The 21,312-nt window shown below is 48.3% G+C and overlaps 1 protein-coding gene across 1 annotated transcript in view; it reads left to right on the forward strand.

Moving 5' to 3' along the window:
• Nucleotides 1–18,238, forward strand: part of SDHAF2 (succinate dehydrogenase complex assembly factor 2) — a 44,280-nt gene extending 26,042 nt beyond the window's left edge. Inside the window, exons 4-5 of the mRNA XM_063693206.1 lie at nucleotides 12,665–12,715; nucleotides 16,749–18,238. Of these exons, the coding sequence (XP_063549276.1) occupies nucleotides 12,665–12,715; nucleotides 16,749–16,816 (119 nt within the window). The 3' untranslated portion in view covers nucleotides 16,817–18,238. The remainder of the gene's footprint in view (nucleotides 1–12,664; nucleotides 12,716–16,748) is intronic.
• The last annotated feature ends 3,074 nt before the right edge of the window (nucleotides 18,239–21,312 follow it).

The following is a 21,312-nucleotide window of genomic DNA, read 5'->3' on the forward strand; positions in this document are numbered from 1 at the left end:
CCTCCTGTATGCTCATCTGTCCCACTTGGCTCAATCCTACTCCCAAGCCCTGGCTTCTTTGTCAAGTCCAGTGACTCTCCTTTTTCTTTCTTTCTTTCTTTCTTTTTTTTTTTTTTTTTGAGACAGAGTCTCACTGTGTTGCCCAGGTTGGAGTGCAGTGGTGCAATCTCGGCTCACTGCAACCTCCGCCTCCTGGGTTCAAGCGATTTTCCTGCCCCAGCCTCCTGAGAAGCTGGACTACAGGCGTGTGCCACCACGCCCAGCTAATTTTTGTATTTTTAGTAGAGATGGGGTTTCACCATGTTGGCCAGGCTGGTCTCAAACTCCTGACCTCAAGTGATCCGCCTGCCTTGGCCTTCTAAAGTGCTGGGATTACAGGCGTGAGCCACTGCGCTCGGCTGACTCTTCTTTTCCTTTCCTCCCCTTTGTAATCCAGCTTCTTCAAGGGGTTGACTATACTTGTCTCTACTTTCTTAAAATCTCACTTATTCTTTATATTAATCTATCCATGTTTCCACCTCGTTATGCTATGAAAGCATCTCTCACTAAAGTCACCTGTGACTTCCATGTTGCTAATCCAACAGGCTTTATTGAAGTTTTATCTTTGCCTCTGACCAATTATGGACACCTCCCCTTCCCTTGATTTTCATGATTCTGTTTCCTTCTGCCTCTCCAGCCATGCTTCTGCCTCTGTGAGGCACGCCGTCCTCTTCCCAGTCATTCTGTTTGTAGTTCTTCACAGTGCTCTTCTAGGAGCCTCCTCTCTCCTCTGGATACTCTCTCTAGTGATCTCACCCATACCGGGGTACCCATCACCACCTATGTGTGGACAGTTCTCACATCTTCCTCTAAGCTCCAGCTTGCATATCTAACTGCCAACTTGACTCCTCCTTTGAAGGAGGCTGAAAAACCCTTCAAACTCAGCCAGGCCACCCTCCCTCCCTGTTCTACTCACCAAAAACTCCCTCGTCTTGAGAGCCTCAGTGAATGGCATCACCAATCATCCAGTTGCTCAAGCTGGGAATTGTCCTAAGCTGCTCCTTCTCCCTCCATGGCCATCACCCAAGGCCTGTTGACTTAGCTCCAAAATAGTTCTTGAATCCATCACTTCTTCCCATCTCTAGCACCATCACTGTGGTGAAAGCTACTCTCATCTCTCTGATGGACAATGGGTACGGCCATCTGATCTGCCTTCATCATCTGGCATTCCCTCAAATCTGTTCTTTGCCTGCAGCTCCCAAATGAGTGTGCAGTTAACCCTTGAACAACACAGGAGTTGGGGTGCCAACCCCTGTGTAGTCGAAAATCTGCATATACCTTTTGATTCTCCAAAAACTTTACTAATAGCCTACTGTTGACCAGAAGCCTTACTGAGAACATAGTCGATTAACATATATTTTATGTTATATGTATTATATACTGTATTCTTAGAGTTAGCTAGAGAAAAGAAATACTATTAAGAAAATCAGGCCAGGCACAGCATCTCACACCTGTAATTAGCTTTGGGAGGCTAAGGCAGGAGTTGGAGATCAGTCTGGACAACATGAGACCCCAGCTTTACCAAAAAAAAATGTTAAAAATTAGCCAAGTGTGGTGGCACACCTTGTAGTCCCAGCTACTGGGGGTCTGGGGCAGGAGGTCGAGGCTACAGTGAGCTGTGATCACACCAGTGCACTCCAGCCTAGACAACAGAGTCAGACTCTGTCTCTTAAAAACATCATAAAGAAGAAAAAATACATTTACTATTCATTAAGTGGAGGTAGATCATCATAAAAGTCTTCATCTTTGTTGTCTTCACATTGAGTGGGCTGAGGAGGTGGAGGAAGAGGATGGGTTGGTTTTATTGTCTCAGGGGTGACAGAGGTGGAAGAAAATCTGTGTATAAGCCAGTCACAGTCGTTCACATCTGTAATCCCAGCACTTTGGGAAGCCGAGATGGGAGCTCAGGGCTGACAGAGGTGAAAGAAAATCTGTATATAGGGCCAGATGCAGTGGCTCACACCTGTAGTCCAAGCACTTTGGGAGGCTGAGGTGGGAGGATTGCTTGATTCCAGGAGTTCAAGATCAGCTTGGACAACATGGAGAGACCCTGTCTCTACAAAAAATATTTTTTAAAAAATTAGCTAGGCATGGCCGGGTGTGGTGGCTCATGGCTGTAATCCCAGCACTTTGGGAGGCTGAGGTGGGCGGATCACCTGAGGTCAGGAGTTTGAGACCATCCTGGCTAACATGGTGAAACCCCGTTTCTACTAAAAATACAAAAAATTAGCCAGGCATGGTGGCATGCACCTGTAATCTTAGCTACTCGGGAGACTGAGGCAGGAGAACTGCTTGAACTCAGGAGCCAGAGTTTGCAGTGAGCTGAGATTGCGCCATTGCACTCCAGCCTGGGCAATAAATAGAGCAGACTCTGTCTCAAAAAAAAAAAAAAGGCCAGGCGTGGTGGCTCATGCCTGTAATCCCAGCACTTTGGGAGGCCGAGGCGGGCGGATCACGAGGTCAGGAGATTGAGACCATCCTGGCTAACACAGTGAAACCCCATCTTTACTAAAAAAAAAAAAAAAAAAAATTAGCTGGGTGTGGTGGCGGGCACCTGTAGTCCCAGCTACTCAGGAGGCTGAGGCAGGAGAATGGCATGAACCTGGGAGGCGGAGCTTGCAGTGAGCCAAGATCGTGCCACTGCACTGCAGCCTGGGCGACAGAGTGAGACTCCATCTCAAAAAAAAAAAAAAAAAAAGAGGTAGGCATAGTGGCACGCACCTGTGGTCCCAGCTACTTGGGAAGCTGAGGTGAGCGGATTGCTTGAGCCCCATGGGTTGAGCCTGCAGTGAGCAATAATCACACCCCTGCACCCCAGCCTGTGCAACAGAATGAGACCCTGTCTCTAAAAAAACAAAAGAAAAGAAAAATTGGTATATAAGTGGACGCATGCAGTTCAAACTTACTGTTTAAGAGTCACTTGTATTTCAATACACTGGTCTGAACATGTCTTCCACTTCCTTAAAACCCTTCTATGGCTGCTCATTGCTCTTAAGAAAATGAAAATTCTTAACACGACCTACAGTGGCCCACTGCAACCTTGACTTCCCAGACTCAAGCGATCCTCCCACCTCAGCCTCCCAAGTAGGCTAATTTATTTATTTTTTTATTTGTAGAGATAGAGGTCTCACTATGTTGCCCAGGCTGGTCTTGAACTCCTGGGCTCAACTGATCCTCCTACCTTGCCCTCCCAAAATGCTAGACTTATAGGCATGGGCTACTGCACCCGGCCTAATTTCTCCATTTTATTTATTTATTTGTTTGTTTATTCATTTATTTATTTATTTACTTTTGAGATGGAGTCTGGCTCTGTCACCCAGGCTGGAGTGCAGTGGTGCAATCTCGGCTCACCGCAACCTCCATCTCCCAGGCTCAAGCGATTCTCGTGCCTCAGCCTCCCAAGTAGCTAGGACTACAGGTGCCACCACCACGCCCAGCTAATTTTCTGTATTTTAGTAGAGACAGGATTTCACCATGTTGCCTAGGGCGGTCTCACACTCCTGAGCTCAGGCGATCCACCTGCCTCGGCTTCCCAAAGTGCTGGGATTACAGATGTGAGCCACCACACCCGGCCTCCATTTTTTTTTTTTTGAGATGGAGTCTTGCTCTGTTGCCCAGGCTGGGGTGCAGTGGCATGATCTCGGCTCACTGCAAGCTCCGCCTCCTGGGTTCGTGCCATTCTCCTGCCTCAGCCTCCTGAGTAGCTGGGACTACAGTCTCCTGCCACCACGCCCGGCTAATTTTTTGTATTTTTAGTAGAGATGGGGTTTCACCGTGTTAGCCAGGATGATCTTGATCTCCTGACCTCGTGATCTACCCACTTTGGCCTCCCAAAGTGCTGGAATTATGGGTGTGAGCCACCGTGCCTGGCCCCGGCCTCCATTTTAAATCCATATGGTGGTTCTCCCATGGATGCTTATCTCCCCACCAGAATTTTAAGCCCCATGAAGACAAGGACTAGATCTTTTTTTTGTTCACTTTATATCCTGGTGCCTAGCACAGCCCTTGGCATATAGAGGGTGCTCCTAATTATTTAAGAAACGGGTATGGTTCATGCCTGTAATCCCAGCACTTTGGGAGGCCAAGGCGGGCAGATTGCTTCAGGCCAGGGGTTCGAGACCAGCCTGGCCAACATGGTGAAACCCTGTCTCTACTAAAAATACAAAAAGTTAGCCGGGCGTGGTGGTATATGCCTGTAGTCCCAGCTACTGGGGAGGCTGAGGCAGGAGAATGGCTTGAACCTGGGAGGCAGAGGTTGCAGTGAGTCAAGATTGCGCCACTACACTCCAGCCTGGGCAGGCAACAGAGTGAGGCTCCATCTCAAAAAAAAAAAGTAAAAATAAAACCAATTGATGGATCCATCTGATTTCAGAACTCAGAGTAAACCTTTCTAACAGTGAGAGCTCTACGGGTGCAGGAGTCAGAGGCCTCCTGGGCCTCCCGCTGTGATGAGAGATTTTTTTCCCCTCCCGAGTTCAGTGTGCCTGAAGGATTAGTGCCAGCTTTCCAGGTGGCTGGATGCCCTGTGGCTGGGGAGAAGAGTTTTAATGAATTAGATCTGTCTCTCTTGTGCAAAGTGGAGAGTTCTTGGTTCTCTGCCCAGGCCTCTGGAAGACCTGGGATGTTAAAAGAAGCAAACTCCCAAACCCAGGCGTGCTCCAGAAAATAGAAGCTGCATCACATAGTCCTAGAGCCTGGGGCTCTAAGATCCGTCCACCCCCACTGAGGGCGGGCATTACATTTCTCATGCGGAGGATGTGCTGGAGAAGCAGAAATAGTTGGCCATCCTAAGTGACTGTGTGGGTGCTCAGTACTGGCTCTCTCTGCTTCCTTACTCCCCATTCAATCTGGTGGGCCTTCTTTGACTCTCTCCCACTGCCTAGCCCTAGTGCACACACATATACTCCCTGCTCCAGTTGTATTCTTCAAACTGTTTTCCCAGATGGGAATGTCCTCTGCCTTTCTCCCCTCAGTGCGAGGGAGGTGCCACTTACTGAGGCCTCCAAACTACACTCTCCCTGGGTTCTCTCATTCATACTCACAAACCTCCCTTCGGAGATTGTATCATCCCATTTCCTACATGAGGCTTGTCCAAGGTCACACCGCTAGGAGGCAGTAGGGCTGAAATTTAAACCCAGGTTGCCCTAGAGATTATGTTGTTCCCAACACCCTACTCATCCTCCCAGACTTAGCCCGTTCACTCATTACCTTCATGAGCACTGCGGGATCTGTGACCATTTATTCTGATATTTACTTAGTCTCTTTTCTTAAATAGAGCCCCTTTTTTATTTAAATGAATTACTTTTAAAAGGAAACTATATGACAACTGTAAATGAAAAAATCTCATCAATAGTGTCTCTTGCCAAAATTAAAACTCTAAAAACAAATACATTCAATGTTATTAACTTTTTTTTAACATTTTACTATAAAAAAATTCAAACATACAGCTGAAGTTGAAAGAGTTTTACAGTGAGCACTGGTATAGCCTCCACCTAGATTCTACCTTTAACTTTTTTTTTTGAGACAGGGTCTCACTCTGTTGCCGAGGCTGGTGATCACAGCTCATTGTAGCCTCAACCTCCTGGGCTCAAGCGATTCTCCCATCTCAGCCTCCCAAATAGCTGGGACTACAGACATACACCACCACACCCGGGGTTTTACCATGTTGCCCAGGCTGGTCTCGAACCCCTGGGCTCAACCGATCCGCCTATCTCTGTCTCTCAAAGTGCTGAGATTACAGGCATGGGACACTGCACCGGCCTACTCTTAATTTTTTACTCTGCTGGGCTCTTCACATATCAGTTTATCTTTCCATCCCTCTCTCCACCCATTTATTCATCTCCTTTTTGGTACATTTCAAAGCAAATTACAGACATCAGAGCACTCTCGCTAAAAGCTTCACAATGTATGTTATTAACTAGAATTCAATATTTAAAGTTTATTCTTTTGCTGTAAAATTTACATACAGTGAAATTCACAAAAATCTTAAGTGTATGTTTGCTGAGTTTTGACAAAGGCTTATACCAGACTGTTATTGAAATGGTGAAATTGGACTGGGCACAGTGGCTCATGCTTGTAATTTCAGCACTTTGAGAGGCTGAGGCAGGCGGATCACTTGAGGTCAGGAGTTTGAGATCAGCCTGGCCAACATGGTGAAACCCCATCTCTACTAAAAATACAAAAAAATTAGCCGGGCGTGGTGGCAGGTGCCTGTAGTCCCAGCTGCTTGGGAGGCTGAGGCAGGAGAATGGCATGAACCTGGGAGTCGGAGCTTGCAGTGAGCCGAGATTTCGCCACTGCACTCTGGCCTGGGCAACAGAGTGAGACTCCGTCTCAAAAAAAAAAAAATTTGATTGTAGTCATTTTTTTTTTCTTTTTTTGAGACAGGGTCTTGCTGTGTTGTCCAGGCTAGAGTGCAGTGGTGCAATCACAACTTACTGCAGCCTCAACTTCCTAGGCTCAAGTGATCCTCCCACCTCAGCCTCCCAAGTACTAGGACTACAGGCATGCGCCAACACACCTGCCTCATTTTTTAATTTTTGTATAAATGAGGTCTCCCTATATTGCCCAGGCTGGTCTCAAACTCCTGAGCTCAAGTGATCCTCCTGCCTTCGCCTCCCAAAATGCCAAGATTACAGGCATGAGCCACTGTGCCCAGCCTGTTGTCATTATTTTTGTTTTTTGTTTTTGTTGAGAAGGGGTGTATTAGTCTGTTCTCATGTTGCCATAAATAACTACCTGAGACTGGGTTATTTATTTATTTATTTAGGGATGGAGTTTTGCCCTTGTTGCCCAGGCTGGAGTGCAATGGCGTGATCTCGGCTCACTGCAACCTCCGCCTCCTAGGTTCAAGCAGTTCTCCTGCCTCAGCCTCCCGGGTAGCTGAGATTACAGGCATGTGCCACCATGCCCAGGTAATTTTTGTATTTTTCGTAGAGACGGGGTTTCTCCATGTTGGTCAGGCTGGTCTCGAACTCCCGACCTCAGGTGATCGGCCCGCCTAGGCCTCCCAAAGTGTTGGGATTACAGGCATGAGCCACTGTGCCCAGCCTGAGACTGGATAATTTATAAAGAAAAGAGGTTTAGGCCGGGTGCAGTGACTCACACCTGTAATCCCAGCACTTTGGGAGGCCAAGGCGGGCGGATCACAAGGTCAAGAGATTGAGACCATCCTGGCCAACATGGTGAAACCCCGTCTCTACTAAAAATACAAAAATTACCCAGGCGTGGTGGCACACACCTGTAGTCCCAGCTACTCGGGAGACTGAGGCAGGAGAATCACTCGAACCTGGGAGGTGGAGGTTGCAGTGAGCCGAGATCACGCCACTGCACTCCAGCCTGGTGACAGAGTGAGACTGCGTCTCAAAAAAAAAAAAAAAAAAAAAGAGGTTTAATTGACTCACAGTTCTGCAAGCTTTACAAGAAGCATGGCTTGGGAGGCCTCAGGAAACTTACCATCAGGGCAGAAAGTGAAGGGGAAGCAGGCACGTCTTACATGGCCAGAGAAGGAGGAAGAGAGTGAAGGAGGAGGTGCTACATACCTTTAAACAACCAGATCTCATGAGAACTCACTATCACAAGAATAGCAAGGGGGAAATCCACCCCCATGATCCAATCACCTCCTCCAACACTGGGGATTACAATTCAACAGGAGATTTGGGTGGGGACACAAATTCAAACCGTATCACCAGGTTTTGCCATGTTGCCCAGACTGGTCTCAAACCCCTAGAGCTCAAGCAGTCTGCCTGCCTCTGTCTCCCAAAGTGCTGGGATCACAGGTGCGAGCCACTGTATCCAGCTGTGGTCGTTCTGTGTATATCTTACATACCAGTCCTTTGCACATGTGTTTGGAAATATTTCTACTCAGTCCATGATTTGTCTTTCTCCTCTCCTCTCCCCTTTCCTTCTCCTCTTCCCTTCCCTTCCCTTCCCTTCCCTTCCCTTCCCTTCCCTTCCCTTCCCTCCCCTCCCCTCACCTCCCCTCCCCTCCCCTCCTTTCCCCTCTTCCCTCTCCTCTCTCCTCTTCTTGGCTCTCTTCCCTTCCCTTCCCTTCCCTTCCCTTCCCTTCCCTCCCCTCCCCTCTTCCCTTCCCTCCCCTTCTCTTCCCTTCCTTCTTCCCTTCCCTTCCCTTCACTCTTCCCTTCCCCCCTGCCCTGCCCTGCCCTTCTTCCCTGCCCTGCTCTTCTTATAGGGTCTCACTATGTCACCTAGGCCGGAGTGCAGCGGCATGGTCATAGCTCACTGAGCCTCCAGCTCCTGGGCTCAAGTGATCCTCCCACCTACACCTCCCATGTAGTTGGGACCACAGGCAGAGTCTACCACAACTGGCTACTTCTTTTTTTTTTTGTAGAGACAAGGTCTCACTATGTGGCCCTGGCTGACCTTAAACTCCTGGGTTCAAGGGATCCTTCCTCCCTGAGCTCCCAAAGTGCTGGGATTACAGACATGAGCCACTGCCTCAGCCCCATCATTTATTTATTTATTTTATTTTTATTTTTTTGAGACGGTTTCACTCTGTCGCCCAGGCTAGAGTGCAGTGGCCCGATCTTGGCTCACTGCAACCTCTGCCTCCCACGTTCAAGCAATTCTCCTGCTTCAGCCTCCCAAGTAGCTGGGACTACAGGTGCATGCCACCACGCCCAGCTAATTTTTTTTGTATTGTTAATAGAAACAGGGTTTCGCCATGTTGACCAGGCTGGTCTCGAACTCCTGATCTCTAGTGATCTGCCCGCCTTGGCCTCCCAAAGTGCTGGGATTACAGGCGTGAGCCACCATGCCCAGCCCCATCATTTATTTTTAAAAACTTATTTTCCTATTGGATTGTTTGGCATCTCATCAAAAAACATATCTGTGGCTGGGCGTGGCGGCTCACGCCTTAATCTCAGCACTTTGGGAGGCCGAGGTGGGCAGATTATGAGGTCAGGAGATAGAGACCATACTGGCCAACATGGTGAAACCCCATCTCTACTAAAAAAAAAAATACAAAAATTAGCTGGGTGTGGTGGCACATGCCTGTAAATCCCAGCAACTTGGGAGACTGAGGCAGGAGAATGGCTTGAACCAGGGAGTCGGAGGTTGCAGTGAGCTAAGGTCATGCCACTGCACTCCAGCCTGGGTGACAGAGCAAGACTCCATCTCAAAAATCAAACAAACAAAAACATGTCTGTAGACTATAAAAACAAATGTAAAACAACTACAATGAGTTATTAAATTTAATTTTTTAAAAAATAAAATGTTGCAGGGCGTGGTGGCTCACACCTGTAATCCCAGCACTTTGGGAGTCCGAGGCAGGCAGATCACGAGGTCAGGAGATCGAGACCATCCTGGCTAACATGGTGAAACCCCGTGTCTACTAAAAAATACAAAAAATTAGCCAGGCGTGGTGGCGGGCGCCTGTAGTCCCAGCTACTCGGGAGGCTGAGGCAGGAGAATAGCGTGAACCTGGGAGGCGGAGCTTGCAGTGAGCAGCGATCACCCCACTGCACTCCAGCCTGGGCGAAAGAGCGAGACTCCGTCTCTAAAAATAAAATAGAATAAAATGTTCAGACTGAGCACAGTGGCTCACTCCTATAATCTCCACACTTTGGGAGGCCAAGACGTGTGGATCATTTGAGCCAGGAGTTCAAGATCAACCTGGGCAACATGGCAAAACCATGTCTCTACAAAAAATTTTAAAACTATATTAACTGGGCATGGTGGCACATGCCTATAGTCCCAGCTTCTCCAGAGGCTGGGGTGGGAGGATCGCTTGAGCCCAGGAGATCCAGACTGCAGAGAGCTGTGATTGCGCCACTGCACTCCAGCCTGAGTGCCAGAGCAAGACCCTGTCTCACATAAATTTTTAAAAAATAAAATATTTGGCTGGGTGCAATGGCTCACCCCTGTAATCCCAGCACTTTGAGAGGCCGAGGCGGATGGATCACTTGAGGTCCGGAGTTCAAAGACCAGCCTGGCCAACATGGCGAAACCCCATCTCTACTAAAAAATACAAAAATTAGGTGGGCGTGGTGGCATGCACCTGTAATCCAAGCTACTCGGGAGGCTGAAGCAGGGAGAATTGCTTGAACCCAGGAGGCGGAAGTTGCAGTGAGCCGCGATCACACCACTGCACACCAGCCTGGGTGACACAGCGAGACTCTGTCTCGGGAAAAAAAAAAAATTAAGTGAAAATAAAGCGCGAGTAAAAGTAGTCTGAGTTAACAAAAATTCATGTTTAAAAATCAGTTCCTCACCGAGAAAAATGGAACTGATTGTGACAAGGCTGTAATAAAAGGATGCTCAGTTTGATGTCACTTATATCGAAAATGAAGACGAAATTCTTCATCAAAAGACAACTTTCTTTTTGAACTTTGATATTAGCTAGGATTGAGAATGCCAAAGCTATATGCATGTGGGTGGAGAGAGCAAAAGATTTTAACTGCCTTCGCTGAGTATTTATCAGTTTGTCACATAAAAAATGGTTGTCAAGGCCGGGCGTGGTGGCTCATGCCTATAATCCCAGCATTTTGGGACGCTGAGGCGGGCAGATCACTTGAGGTCAGGAGTTTGAGACCAGCCTGGCCAACATGGTGAAACCTTGTCTCTACTAAAAATACAAAAATTAGCTGGGCATGATGATGGGCACCTGTAATGCCAGCTACTCGGGAGGCTGAGTCAGGAGAATTGCTGGAACCCAGGAGGCGGAGGTTGCAGTGGGCCGAGATGGCACCACTGCACTCCAGCCTGGGCGACAGAGTGAGTGAGACCCAGTGTCAAAAAAAAAAAGAGGTCGTCAATATGCAGAGGTAACGCTTTGTTGCAATGACGTGTGCATAAGTTCAGGTCTCAAAAATCCACACCGGACATCCCTGCCACATCCATCGTCCATTGACAGTGCCTTGGGAGGTTCAGGGAACTGGGGTCACATGCTCTGTGTCCCAGTCAGTGTCAGGAAGACAGCCAAGACAATGCCTCCTTTAGCCAGTCAATATCTTCCTTAGTCTTATCCTGAGACTAATAATATGTGCTTATTGTGTGAGAAGCATGCTTCTAATTTATCTCATTTCTTTCTCATGATGAAGAGCAAAGGCAGTCTTATCAGCCCCACTTTAACTGAGAAACTGAGGTGCAGAAAAGTCATGCAACTTGCCCAACGTGGCTCAGCCGGTTAGTGGGGGAGTCGGGGCTTGGAGCCAGGCAGCCTGGTTGCATGGCCAGCCTGCTTAACCCCTCTGCTGTATGGCCTTATCCTGAGAAAAGGGGTTTGGTGTGCTGGTTACTTGAATTTAAAGCTATAACTTTAAATTTTTAAAGTTTAAAACAAGATTTTTTTTAAGAGAAAGAGTCTTACCCTGTCACCCAGGCTGGAGTCATGTGGTGTGATCATGGTTCACTGCAGCCTCGACCTAGGCTCAAACAATCCTCCTACCTCAGCCTCCTGAGCAGTTGGGACCAGCAGGTCCAGTTAATTATTTTATTTTTTGTAGAGATGGGGTCTCTCTTTATTGACTAGGCTGGTCTCCATCTCCTAGGCCCAAGTGATCCTCCTGCCTCAGCCTCCCAAGTAGTAGGCACCACCACACCTGGCTAATTTTGCAGAGATGGGGGTCTCACTATGTTGTCTGATACAGTTTGGCTATGTCCTCACCCAAATCTCATCTTCAATTGTAGCTTTCATAACATAATTCCTACATGTCATGGGAGGGACCCAGTGGGAGGTAATTGAATCATGGGGCGGGTCTTTCCTGTGCTGTTCTCACGGTATTGAATAAGTCTAAGGGTATCTGATCATTTTATGAAGGTGAATTCCCCAAGCTTTCTTGCCTGCCACCATGTAAGACGTGACTTTGCTCCTCATTTGCCTTCAGCCATGATTGTGAGGCCTCCCCAGCCATGTGGAACTGTGAGTCAGTTAAACCTCTTTCCTTTATAAATTACACAGCCTTGGGTACGTCTTTATTAGCAGCATGAGACCAGACTATTACATTGCCCAAGCTAGTCTTGAACTCCTGGGCTCAAGTGATCCTCCCTCCTCAGCCTCCCAAAGTGCTGGAATTACAGATGTGAGCCACCACATCCAGCCCAGAAATTTTCTCACGGTTCTGGAGGCTGGAAAGCCCAGGGTCAGGGTGTCAGCAGGGTTTGCTTCCTAATGAAGGACCTCCTCCTGGCTCGCAGCCTTCTGGCCGTGTTCTCACATGGCGGGAAGAGAGGTCCAGCGTCTCCTCCTCTGAGGACATCATTCTATTGGGTCAGGGCTCTGCCCTATGACCTCATTTAACTTTAATTGCCTCCTTAAAGGCCCCGTCTCCAATGATCGCATCAGGGGAGGGCTAGGGCTTCAACATATGTATTTGTAGTGGGACACAGTTCAGTCCCTAACAAAAGGAAATGAGAGCTCTGGATGGTGGCACATTGGCAGTTAAATGCTTGTCCTGGATGTGACACTCTTTCTTCACTATCACTCACAACCGTTTGGCCAGAGCTGGTCACATAGCCCCACAGGGAGCCCAGAAGTATAGTCCCATCCCATGCCCCAGTGGTGGAGAGTCAGAAATAAGGCTGAGCGTCATTGATTTTCACCATCATAATAAATTTTGAATCTTTACTAAGTGCAGGGCCTGTCCTGTGTGCTTTCTTGAATCAGGGAGAAGGTTTTATACAAGAAAATGGCACATTCTGAAGTGGAGCTCAACAGGTAAGAATGAGACCATTCTAGCATTGAGCCCTGGCTCCTTGGCTGACATGCTGTATGACCTTATACAAGCATCTTCACATCTCTGAGCCTTTGTGTACACATCTATAAAATATGGACAATGTGGCTGGGCTTGGTGGCTCACACAGTCCCAGCACTTTGGGAGGCCGAGGCAGGTGGATCACTTGAGCTCAGGAGTTCAAGACCAGCCTGGCCAACATGGTGAAACCCCATCTCTACTAAAAATATAAAAATTAGCCAGAAATCGCTTGAACTCGGGAGGTGGAGGTTGCAGTGAGCTGAGATCGTGCCACTGCACTCCAGCCTGGGCAACAGAATGAGACTCCGTCTCAAAAAAAATAAAATATAGACAATGCTTTTGGCACACTGTATGGATAAAGCACATAGCACTGTGACCTGGCCATTGGAGAGGCAGCATTGCATTGCAGCTAAGCTTGCAGGCTTTGGAGTCAGCCAGACCTGCATTTGAATCTTACTCATCTGCTTTTTGTTTTGTGCCTTTATTTGTGTGTGTGTGTGTGTGTATGTGTGTGTGTGTGTGTGTGAGACAGAGAGAGAGAGACTGTTCTAAGCAAGCACATTACATGGAAGTAACTGGAATTGGAACTCAGGCACGTTGGCCTCCAGTAAGCATGCTTGTACTGTTACCCTACATTGCCCTTAGGTTAGCACAGAGAGATTATTTATTTATTTAAAAAAAAATTTTTTTTTGAGATGGAGTCTCACTCTGTCACCCAGGTTGGTGTGTAGTGCTACAGTCTCAGCTCACTGCAACCTCTATCTCCCAGGCTCAAGCAATCCTCCCACCTCAGCCTCCCAAGTAGCTGCGACCATAGGCGCACACCACCACACCTGGCTAATTTTTTTTTTTTTTTTTGGTAGAGATCGGCTTTCTCCATGTTGCCCCGGCTGGTCTTGAATTCCTGAGTTCAGGCAATCCGCCTGCCTCAGCCTCCCAAAGTGCTGGGATTATAGGTGCCAGCCACCAAGCCCAGCCCAGAGAGATTATGTGTAACTCTCTCTACTACTAGTTCCATGGGGCATAAGGACCATACATACATTACGTTCCATTCTGTTCTGTGTTTTAGCACAGTGCCTGGCACATAGTTGGTGCTCATTAAATGTTCATTGAATGACTAATTGACTGATGAAATAAATGAAGGTAGAGGCTCTTTATGAAGCTGCCTGTGCTGGATCCAAGACCATTGATATCTGTTGCAAATGGAAGTTGTTAATGAGACAACAAGTGGAAAATGTTTTGAGTGTTTTATGAGATTCTCTTTTTTTTTTTTTTTTTTTTTTGAGACAGGGTCTCACTCTGTTGCCCAGGCTGGAGTGCAGTGGCGAGATCTTGGTTCACTGTAGCCTCAACCTTCCAGGCTCAGGCGATTCTCCCACCTCAGCCTCCCAAGTAGCTGGAACCACAGGCATGTGCCACCACGCCCAGCTAATTTTTTGTTCACCATGTTGCCCAGGCTAGTCTCAAACATGGACTCAAGCAATCCACCCACTTCGGTCTTCTGAAGTGCTAGGATTACAGGCGTGAGCCACTGTACCTGGCCTTTTTTTTTTTATTATTATTGATTAATTTATTTATTGAGATGGCGTCTCACTCTGTCGCCCAGGCTGGGGTGCAGTGGCACGATCTCGGCTCACTGCAACCTCTGCCCCCCGGGTTCAAGCGATTGTCCTGCCTCAACCTCCCGAGTAGCTGGGATTACAGGCGCCTGCCACCGTGCCTGGCTAATTTTTGTATTTTTAGTAGAGACGGGGTTTCACCATGTTGGCCAGGATGGTCTTGAACTCCTGACCTCGTGATCCACCTGCCTTGGCCTCCCAAAGTGCTGGGATTACAGGCGTGAGCCACTGTGCCCGGGCTTTTTTTTTTTTGTTTTTTTAATTAACTTTTTTAAATTTTAAATTTGAGACAGGGTCTTGCTATGTTGGCCAGGGTGGTCTCAAACTCCTGGCCTCAAGCAATTCTCCCACCTCAGCCTCCCAAATTGCTGGGATTATAGGCCTGAGCCACTGCACCCAGCCACAGGATTCTCTTAAAACCACAAACTTACCATACTTTCTAGATGTTTCCTTTCCCTCCTATGCATGATATAGTTAGCCACTATCTAATTGAAAGGTGTACTAGTCACATTAGGCTAGACTATGGTAATAAATAAACCCCCAAATCTCAGCGACTTAACAACGCAACCCTTATTTCTCATTTGTGCCAAGTCCCATGTGAACTGGGCAGCTGTTCAGGACAGCTCCTTTCTGTGGCAGCCCGGGGATCCACGCTCTGCCATCTCAACATGTGGTCTCCACGGTTGCTACTAAAGGGAATGAGAAAGTGCGGATAACTCACATTCACTTGCAACCCGGAAGCAACACGTGACACTTCTCAGAGCCCTTGGGCCGGAGCTAGTCACATGTTCCTGTGGAACTGCAAGGAGCCTGGGAGGTGTGGTTCTCCCTGGTACCCAGGAAGGAGGAGAGAACCAGATCTGGCTGAGCCTGAAGTCTCTACCACAGTCTGTTCTGCTGGTCTCCATGTACCGCATTGGATTTGCTCTTCTTCCTACACACAACACACAACATGAAACCGCTTTCCAAGAGAGAAAACCCAGAGTGATGTGCAGCTCCTGCCTCCAGCCAGGATCTCATGGGCTGCCCTAGGGTCTCTTTATGAGGTCTAGAGGTGGCCTTTTTTGGTCCAGAGATGTAGGAATTTTAAAAAGTTACCTGTTGGGGGCCGGGTGCGGTGGCTCACGCCTGTGATCCCAGCACTTTGGGAAGCCAAGGGGGTGGATCACCTAAGGTCAGGAGTTCGAGACCAGCCTGGCCAACACAGTGAAACCCTGTCTCTACTAAATATACAAAAAAAAATTAGCCAGGTGTGGTGGCACGTGACTGTAATCCCAGCTACTCAGGAGGCTGAGGCAGGAGAATCGCTTGAACGCAGGAAGCAGATGTTGCAGTGAGCGAAGATTGTGCCACTGCACTCCAGCCTGCGTGACAGAGTGAGACTCCGTCTCAAAAAATAAAAATAAATTTAAAAGGTTACCTGCTGGGCACAGTGGCTCACACCTGTAATCCCAGCACTTTGGGAGGCTGAGGCAGGTGGATCACTTGAGGACAGGAGTTTGAGACCAGCCTGGCCAACATGGAGAAACCCCGTCTCTACTAAAAAATACACAATTTAGCCAGGTGTGCTGGCGCATACCTGTAATCCCAGCTACTCGCGAGGCTGAGGCACAAGAATCATTTGAGCCTGGGAGGCGGAGGTTGCAGTGAGCTGAGATCATGCCACTGCACTCCAGTCTGGGTGACAGAGCGAGACTCTATCTCAAAAAAAAAAAAAAAAAAAGACAGGTTACCTGCTTCTCCCTCCCCACCCCCACGCCATACACAAAGGCAGAGTAGGGGCAGGGACAGGATAACCACAGTAAGGATATCCTGGGAAGTGGGAGCTGAAGCCTTCTGGGCAGACCTTGTGGAGGGGTAGGGAAGTTTCTGGAAGGAACTACCTTCATCACTGCTCTCAGGGCCGCTTGCCTCCCTCATTTAAAGCTCTTTTTCCCCTACCTTACTTTACTGGATCATATCTGAAGCAGGGATTGTGTGTTCCACCCTCCTTGAGGGTTGTGTGGATTTCTCAGCCCACTTCCTGCCCATGGAAGTTTTAAGTTTCAAATAGTCACAATCTTTTTAAAGACCAGGCCCATGGCCAGGGGCGGTGGCTCATGCCTGTAGTTCTAGCAACTTGGGAGGCGGAGGCGGGAGAATCTCTTGAGTCCAGGAGGTTGAGGTCACAGTGAGCTATGATTGCGCCACTGCACTCCAGCCTGGGTGACAGAGCAAGACCCTTTCTCTAAAAAAAAAAAAAACAAAAAAAAAACCAAAACGTGTTTTTTTGGGCATTACTGTTTTCTCAAAATTTGAGTAGGCCTCTCATCTGTCTGCTTCCAGTGAGTTTCATATGCCTGAATGTGACAGTTAATTTGTGTCTCAATTTGTCTAGGCGACTGGGTACCTGGATATGTGATCGAGTATTCTTCTGGGTGTTTCTATGAGGATGTTTTTGGATGAAATTGACATTTAAATTGGTAAACTGAGTAAAGCAGTCTGTCCCCCTAACCGGGGTGGGCTTCATGTAATCAGCTCAAGGTTTGAATACAACAAAAAGACTTACACTCTCCCGAGTGAAAGGCAATTCTTTCTGCCTGGCAGCCTTCAAACTGAGACACAGGCTTTTATCCTGCCTTCAGATTCGCCTGGGAACACTGGCTCTTCCTGAGTCTCAAGCCTGCTGGCCTTGAGACAAGAACTACATCAGCTCTCTCAGTTCTCAGGCCTTTGGACTTACACTGGAACTAAGCCATCAGCTCTCTTGGGTCATCAGCTTGCCAACCAACTCATCCTGAAGATCTTGGGACTTGCCAGCCTTCATAGTCACGTGGGCCAATTCCTTTTTTTTTTTTTTTTTTTTTGAGATGGGGTCTTACTCTGTTGCCCAGGCTGGACTGCAATGGCACGATTATGGCTCACTGCAGCTTCAACCTCCAGGGCCTGAGTGATCCTCCCACCTCAGCCTCCCAAGTAGCTGGGACTACAGGCACACGCTACCATGCCCAGCTAATTAAAAACATTTTTTTTTTGTAGAGACGGAGTTTCACTGTGTTGCTCAGGCTGGTCTTGAACTCCTGAGCTCAAGCAACCCTCCACTTCAGCCTCCCAAAGTGCTGGGATTACAGGCATCACTGGCCCAGGCAGAGCCAATTCTGTATAATAAATCTGTCTCTCTCTGTCTCTCGTGTATGTGTGTGTGTGCACATTCTGTTTTGCTAGAGAATGCTGACTAATACGGAATCACATCCTAATTTATTTCCTAAGAAGTTCTCAAGTCTTCATTTCTTTGCTTATGCCGCAGTAACAAACAAAACCCCAAACCTTAGAGGCTTAAAGCAGCAAGGTTTATCTCTCTATCACATCCCAGTGTGCTGCAGAAAAAGCAGCTCCAGGGCAGCTGACTCCATGCAGTGACTCAGAGATCCAGCCTGCTTCCATCTTTTGGTTCTTCCATCCCAAGTGTGATTTCTACCCACAGAGAATGGAAAACTCACACCCACCTCTAACTACTCAGACTGGGAGTGGCACTGCTCAATTCCACCCACAGAACCAGCGACGTGGCCCTTATCTAACTGCAAGGAAGGCAGGAAAATGCAATGATAATCATAAACATTTCTTGAGTGCTTTCTCTATGCCAGGCTGTGTGCTAAGCATGTAAATATTGTCTTTTCTGTATTCCAAGCCTAAGTCTCTTAAAGTTCTACTGTGATCTCATCATACAGCCAAGGAAACAGGCTCGGAGAAGTTAAGGAAGTTGTCCAAGGGCACATACCTCATAAAGGCAGGGCTGCAGAATTGAACCCAGATCTCTGTGCATTGGAAACCCACCCCCTTGACCTCTGTCCTGGTTCCTTGCTCATCTCTGCCAAGAATATCTTCATTCCATCTGAGGATTGGGAATGGCTTCTTATTTTCTGCCTCATCTCATTTCATCTTCCCCGCGAGTCATGAATTTTTAAACCTTGTGTGAGATCAACAAGTTCACCCAGAGGAGACAGTAAAAGAACAGAACAGGCAGGAACAGAACAGCCATCAGATACACAGGATAGAGTCTTCCAGGAAATGCCCACTGAGGGGAGAAATGAACCACAAGTGAGGCCAGGATTGTGGGAGGCTGGGAGGGAAAGCAATCCGGTCATCAGGGGAATCATTTCCTTTTACGAAAGAGAGAGAGATGGGACTTAGCCATTAGACTTGGGCTATTTCAGTTCCTGGTAATGACACAGCTCAGTGAATAGAACCCCCAAAGCACTTTCGGAAGGGGGGCCCCAGTCCTGGGCAGCTCTCCTGCCTTAATCACTGCAAGTCACAGAGCAGAGAAACTGGAAATGGGCAAAATCAATGACAGGCCTGCCTGCAGACCACGCCCTGGACCCAACCTGCGTCCCCATGGTCATTACGTCACCCATCACTCCTTGGTGCTCACACAGCTGAGCCCATGAAGCAGGGCAGCCCCCACTCCCAGGACTAGACAGAAAGGTGGTTGCACGAATCCAGGGCTCCATGCTCTTCCCCATCGCAGGGAAGACAGGGCCTCACAGACTTAATGTCCTCCCAGTCAGCTCTTCTCTGCCATGATCCCCTTTATGCTGCGTCCCAGCTTCAAACTGCTCCCCTGAAAGGGTCAGTTGGAGCAGCTGAGCTTGGGGCATCTCACCTGGGTGAGCTTTGTTGGTGGGCTCAGAAGAATCTGGGTTGGGAAACAGTACTCTGGTGGGCAGAATGAGGGGTTCAGTGAGCTCTTGTGTCCTTTGTGGGCACCTTGGAGTCTGGCTTGGGAGAAACTCCCTGTGCAGGTCCAGCAGGCCTAGAGGCCAGGCTGAGTGTGGGTTGGCATGAGGCCGACTCCCCTCCATGCCCCGCTGTAATAAGGCAGAGGGGAAGGACCTTGGAAGGGGGTAGGCTGGGGTCCTGCTATTTCACAGATGGCAGGTGAGGGGCCCAGGGGGAGGGGACGTGGAGCCAGCCATCACTTCAGTATATGAAGACAGAGCTCCAAGTTCTCCAGGCCAAACAACACATCTCAAACTAAAGCAAGCCAAACCTCCTATCCTGGCTTAACCCCCTCTTCACAGGCAACAGGATCAGAGGGAGGCAGTTAATTAAGAAGGGTCACATAGCACTGTTTGTGCCAGAGCCAGACCTCAAACTCAAGCCTAGAAAAGGCTCAGAAAGGGGCAGGGATGTAACCTCAGATCACCTGAAGCCAAGAAACATTACTCTAGGCTTGTCCCAGCCTCCAGCATGGGAATTTCAAAAGTAGGAGTATAATTACCCTCTCCCTGCCACCTCCAGCCTCCTGGGCTGGGAGTGCTCAGTGCCTTTAGCTGCATCCCAGGGATCTGTTTCCCATTTCTCAATCATCTTAGCTGATTCGAACAATTTCAGACCTTTCTTCTGTGAATTTTTCACCCAGCAGTGCCCAGCACAAACTGAGGACCATGAGAGGGGTGAACTCTTTAAAAGGATTTTTAGGCCTAGCATGGTGGTTCACACCTGTATTCCCAGCACTTTGGGAGGCCGAGGCAGGAGGATCCCTTGAAGCCAGGAGTTTGAGACCAGCCTGGGCAACAAAGCAAGATCCTGTCTCTATAAACATTTTCTTAAAATCTTTACTTTTTATTTATTTTTTCTCTATAGAGGTAATCAGGTTTAAAAAGAGATTTAAAAAGTCATAGGAGGTCAGATTTTGAAAATAGATCTGAGAACCTCTAGCTCAACCTTTGAGGCAATATCAAAGTGGTCACCAGCATGACCTTTGAAGTCAGGATGTCTGGGTTCAAATAATGGCTTTTCCCCTTAGTAGCTGTGTGACCTGTGACAAGTTACGCAGCCTCTCTGTGTCTGAGTTTCTTCATCTATAAAATGGAGGAGCTGATACCACCCACCAGGTAGGAATGCGGTGAAGTTTAATTGTGCTAATCATAGGAAGTGCTTAGAAACAGTCCCTGATACCTAATGAACCAGTGAAAGTTTGCTCTTATTGTCATCCTGTCAAGCTGTTGCATGCCTCCTGGGATGGGGAACTCACTCCGCCCAGGGCAGCCTGTTCCCCCGTTGGATTATTTTGTGTGTTAGGAGGCTTTTCTATCCATTAAGCTGAAGTATGCCAACCTGTCTCTTCCCTACAAGAGCCCTGGCTTCCTTCTGAGGGCAGCCATAAAGACCCACATCAACCAAAGCAAAATGACACACAGTTGGTGGTGTGTGGCTCATTCACTTGACTTAATCCTCTTTTAGGGAACTGCAGCCCACACGGCCCAGCACAGAGTGCAGATGTCTGTCTCTGCTCAGGACTCAGCACTCAGTGGTGGTGTGCTCTGGCCTTGGGAGCCTGTTAGGGCCTACCCCACTGATCCCAGCCAAGGAACTCTATGGGCTGAGACCCAGCATGTCCTCTCACTGGGTCCTCTCTGCTAACCTAGTGTGTCTGTAGCCTCTGCCTTCGTATGGGAGGGAAACAGGGGAATCTTTTTTTTTTTTTTTCTGAGATGGAGTCTTGCTCTGTCACCCAGGCTGGAGTGCAGTGGTGCAATCTCGGCTCACTGCAACCTCTAACTCCTGCATTCAAGGAGTTCTCCCTGCCTCAGCCTCCCGAGTAGCTGTGATTATAGGCGCCCACCACGCCTTGCTAATTTTTGTATTTTTAGTAGAGACGGGGTTTTGCCATGTTGGCCAGGCTGGTCTTGAACTCCTGACTTCACGTGATCTGCCCGCTTTGGCCTCCCAAAGTGCTGGGATTACAGGCGTGAGCCACTGTGCCCGGCCGGAAACAGGGGAATCTTACTGCCCAGGACTGGGCAGAGCTAGAAAGTAGGAGGCAGTTGCCCATCTGGCCAGGGCAGCCCATCCCTTTGGAAAATCATCCCTTTGGAAAAGCCCAGTGCTAAGGTCCCGGCGCTTTCTGGAGAATTTGCTGGTGTGTTCCAGAGGGCGGGGCATAGATTCCAGGGTCA

The sequence above is a fragment of the Gorilla gorilla genome, chromosome 9 (assembly GCF_029281585.2).
Source record: "Gorilla gorilla gorilla isolate KB3781 chromosome 9, NHGRI_mGorGor1-v2.1_pri, whole genome shotgun sequence".
NCBI classification, from domain to species: domain Eukaryota; kingdom Metazoa; phylum Chordata; class Mammalia; order Primates; family Hominidae; genus Gorilla; species Gorilla gorilla.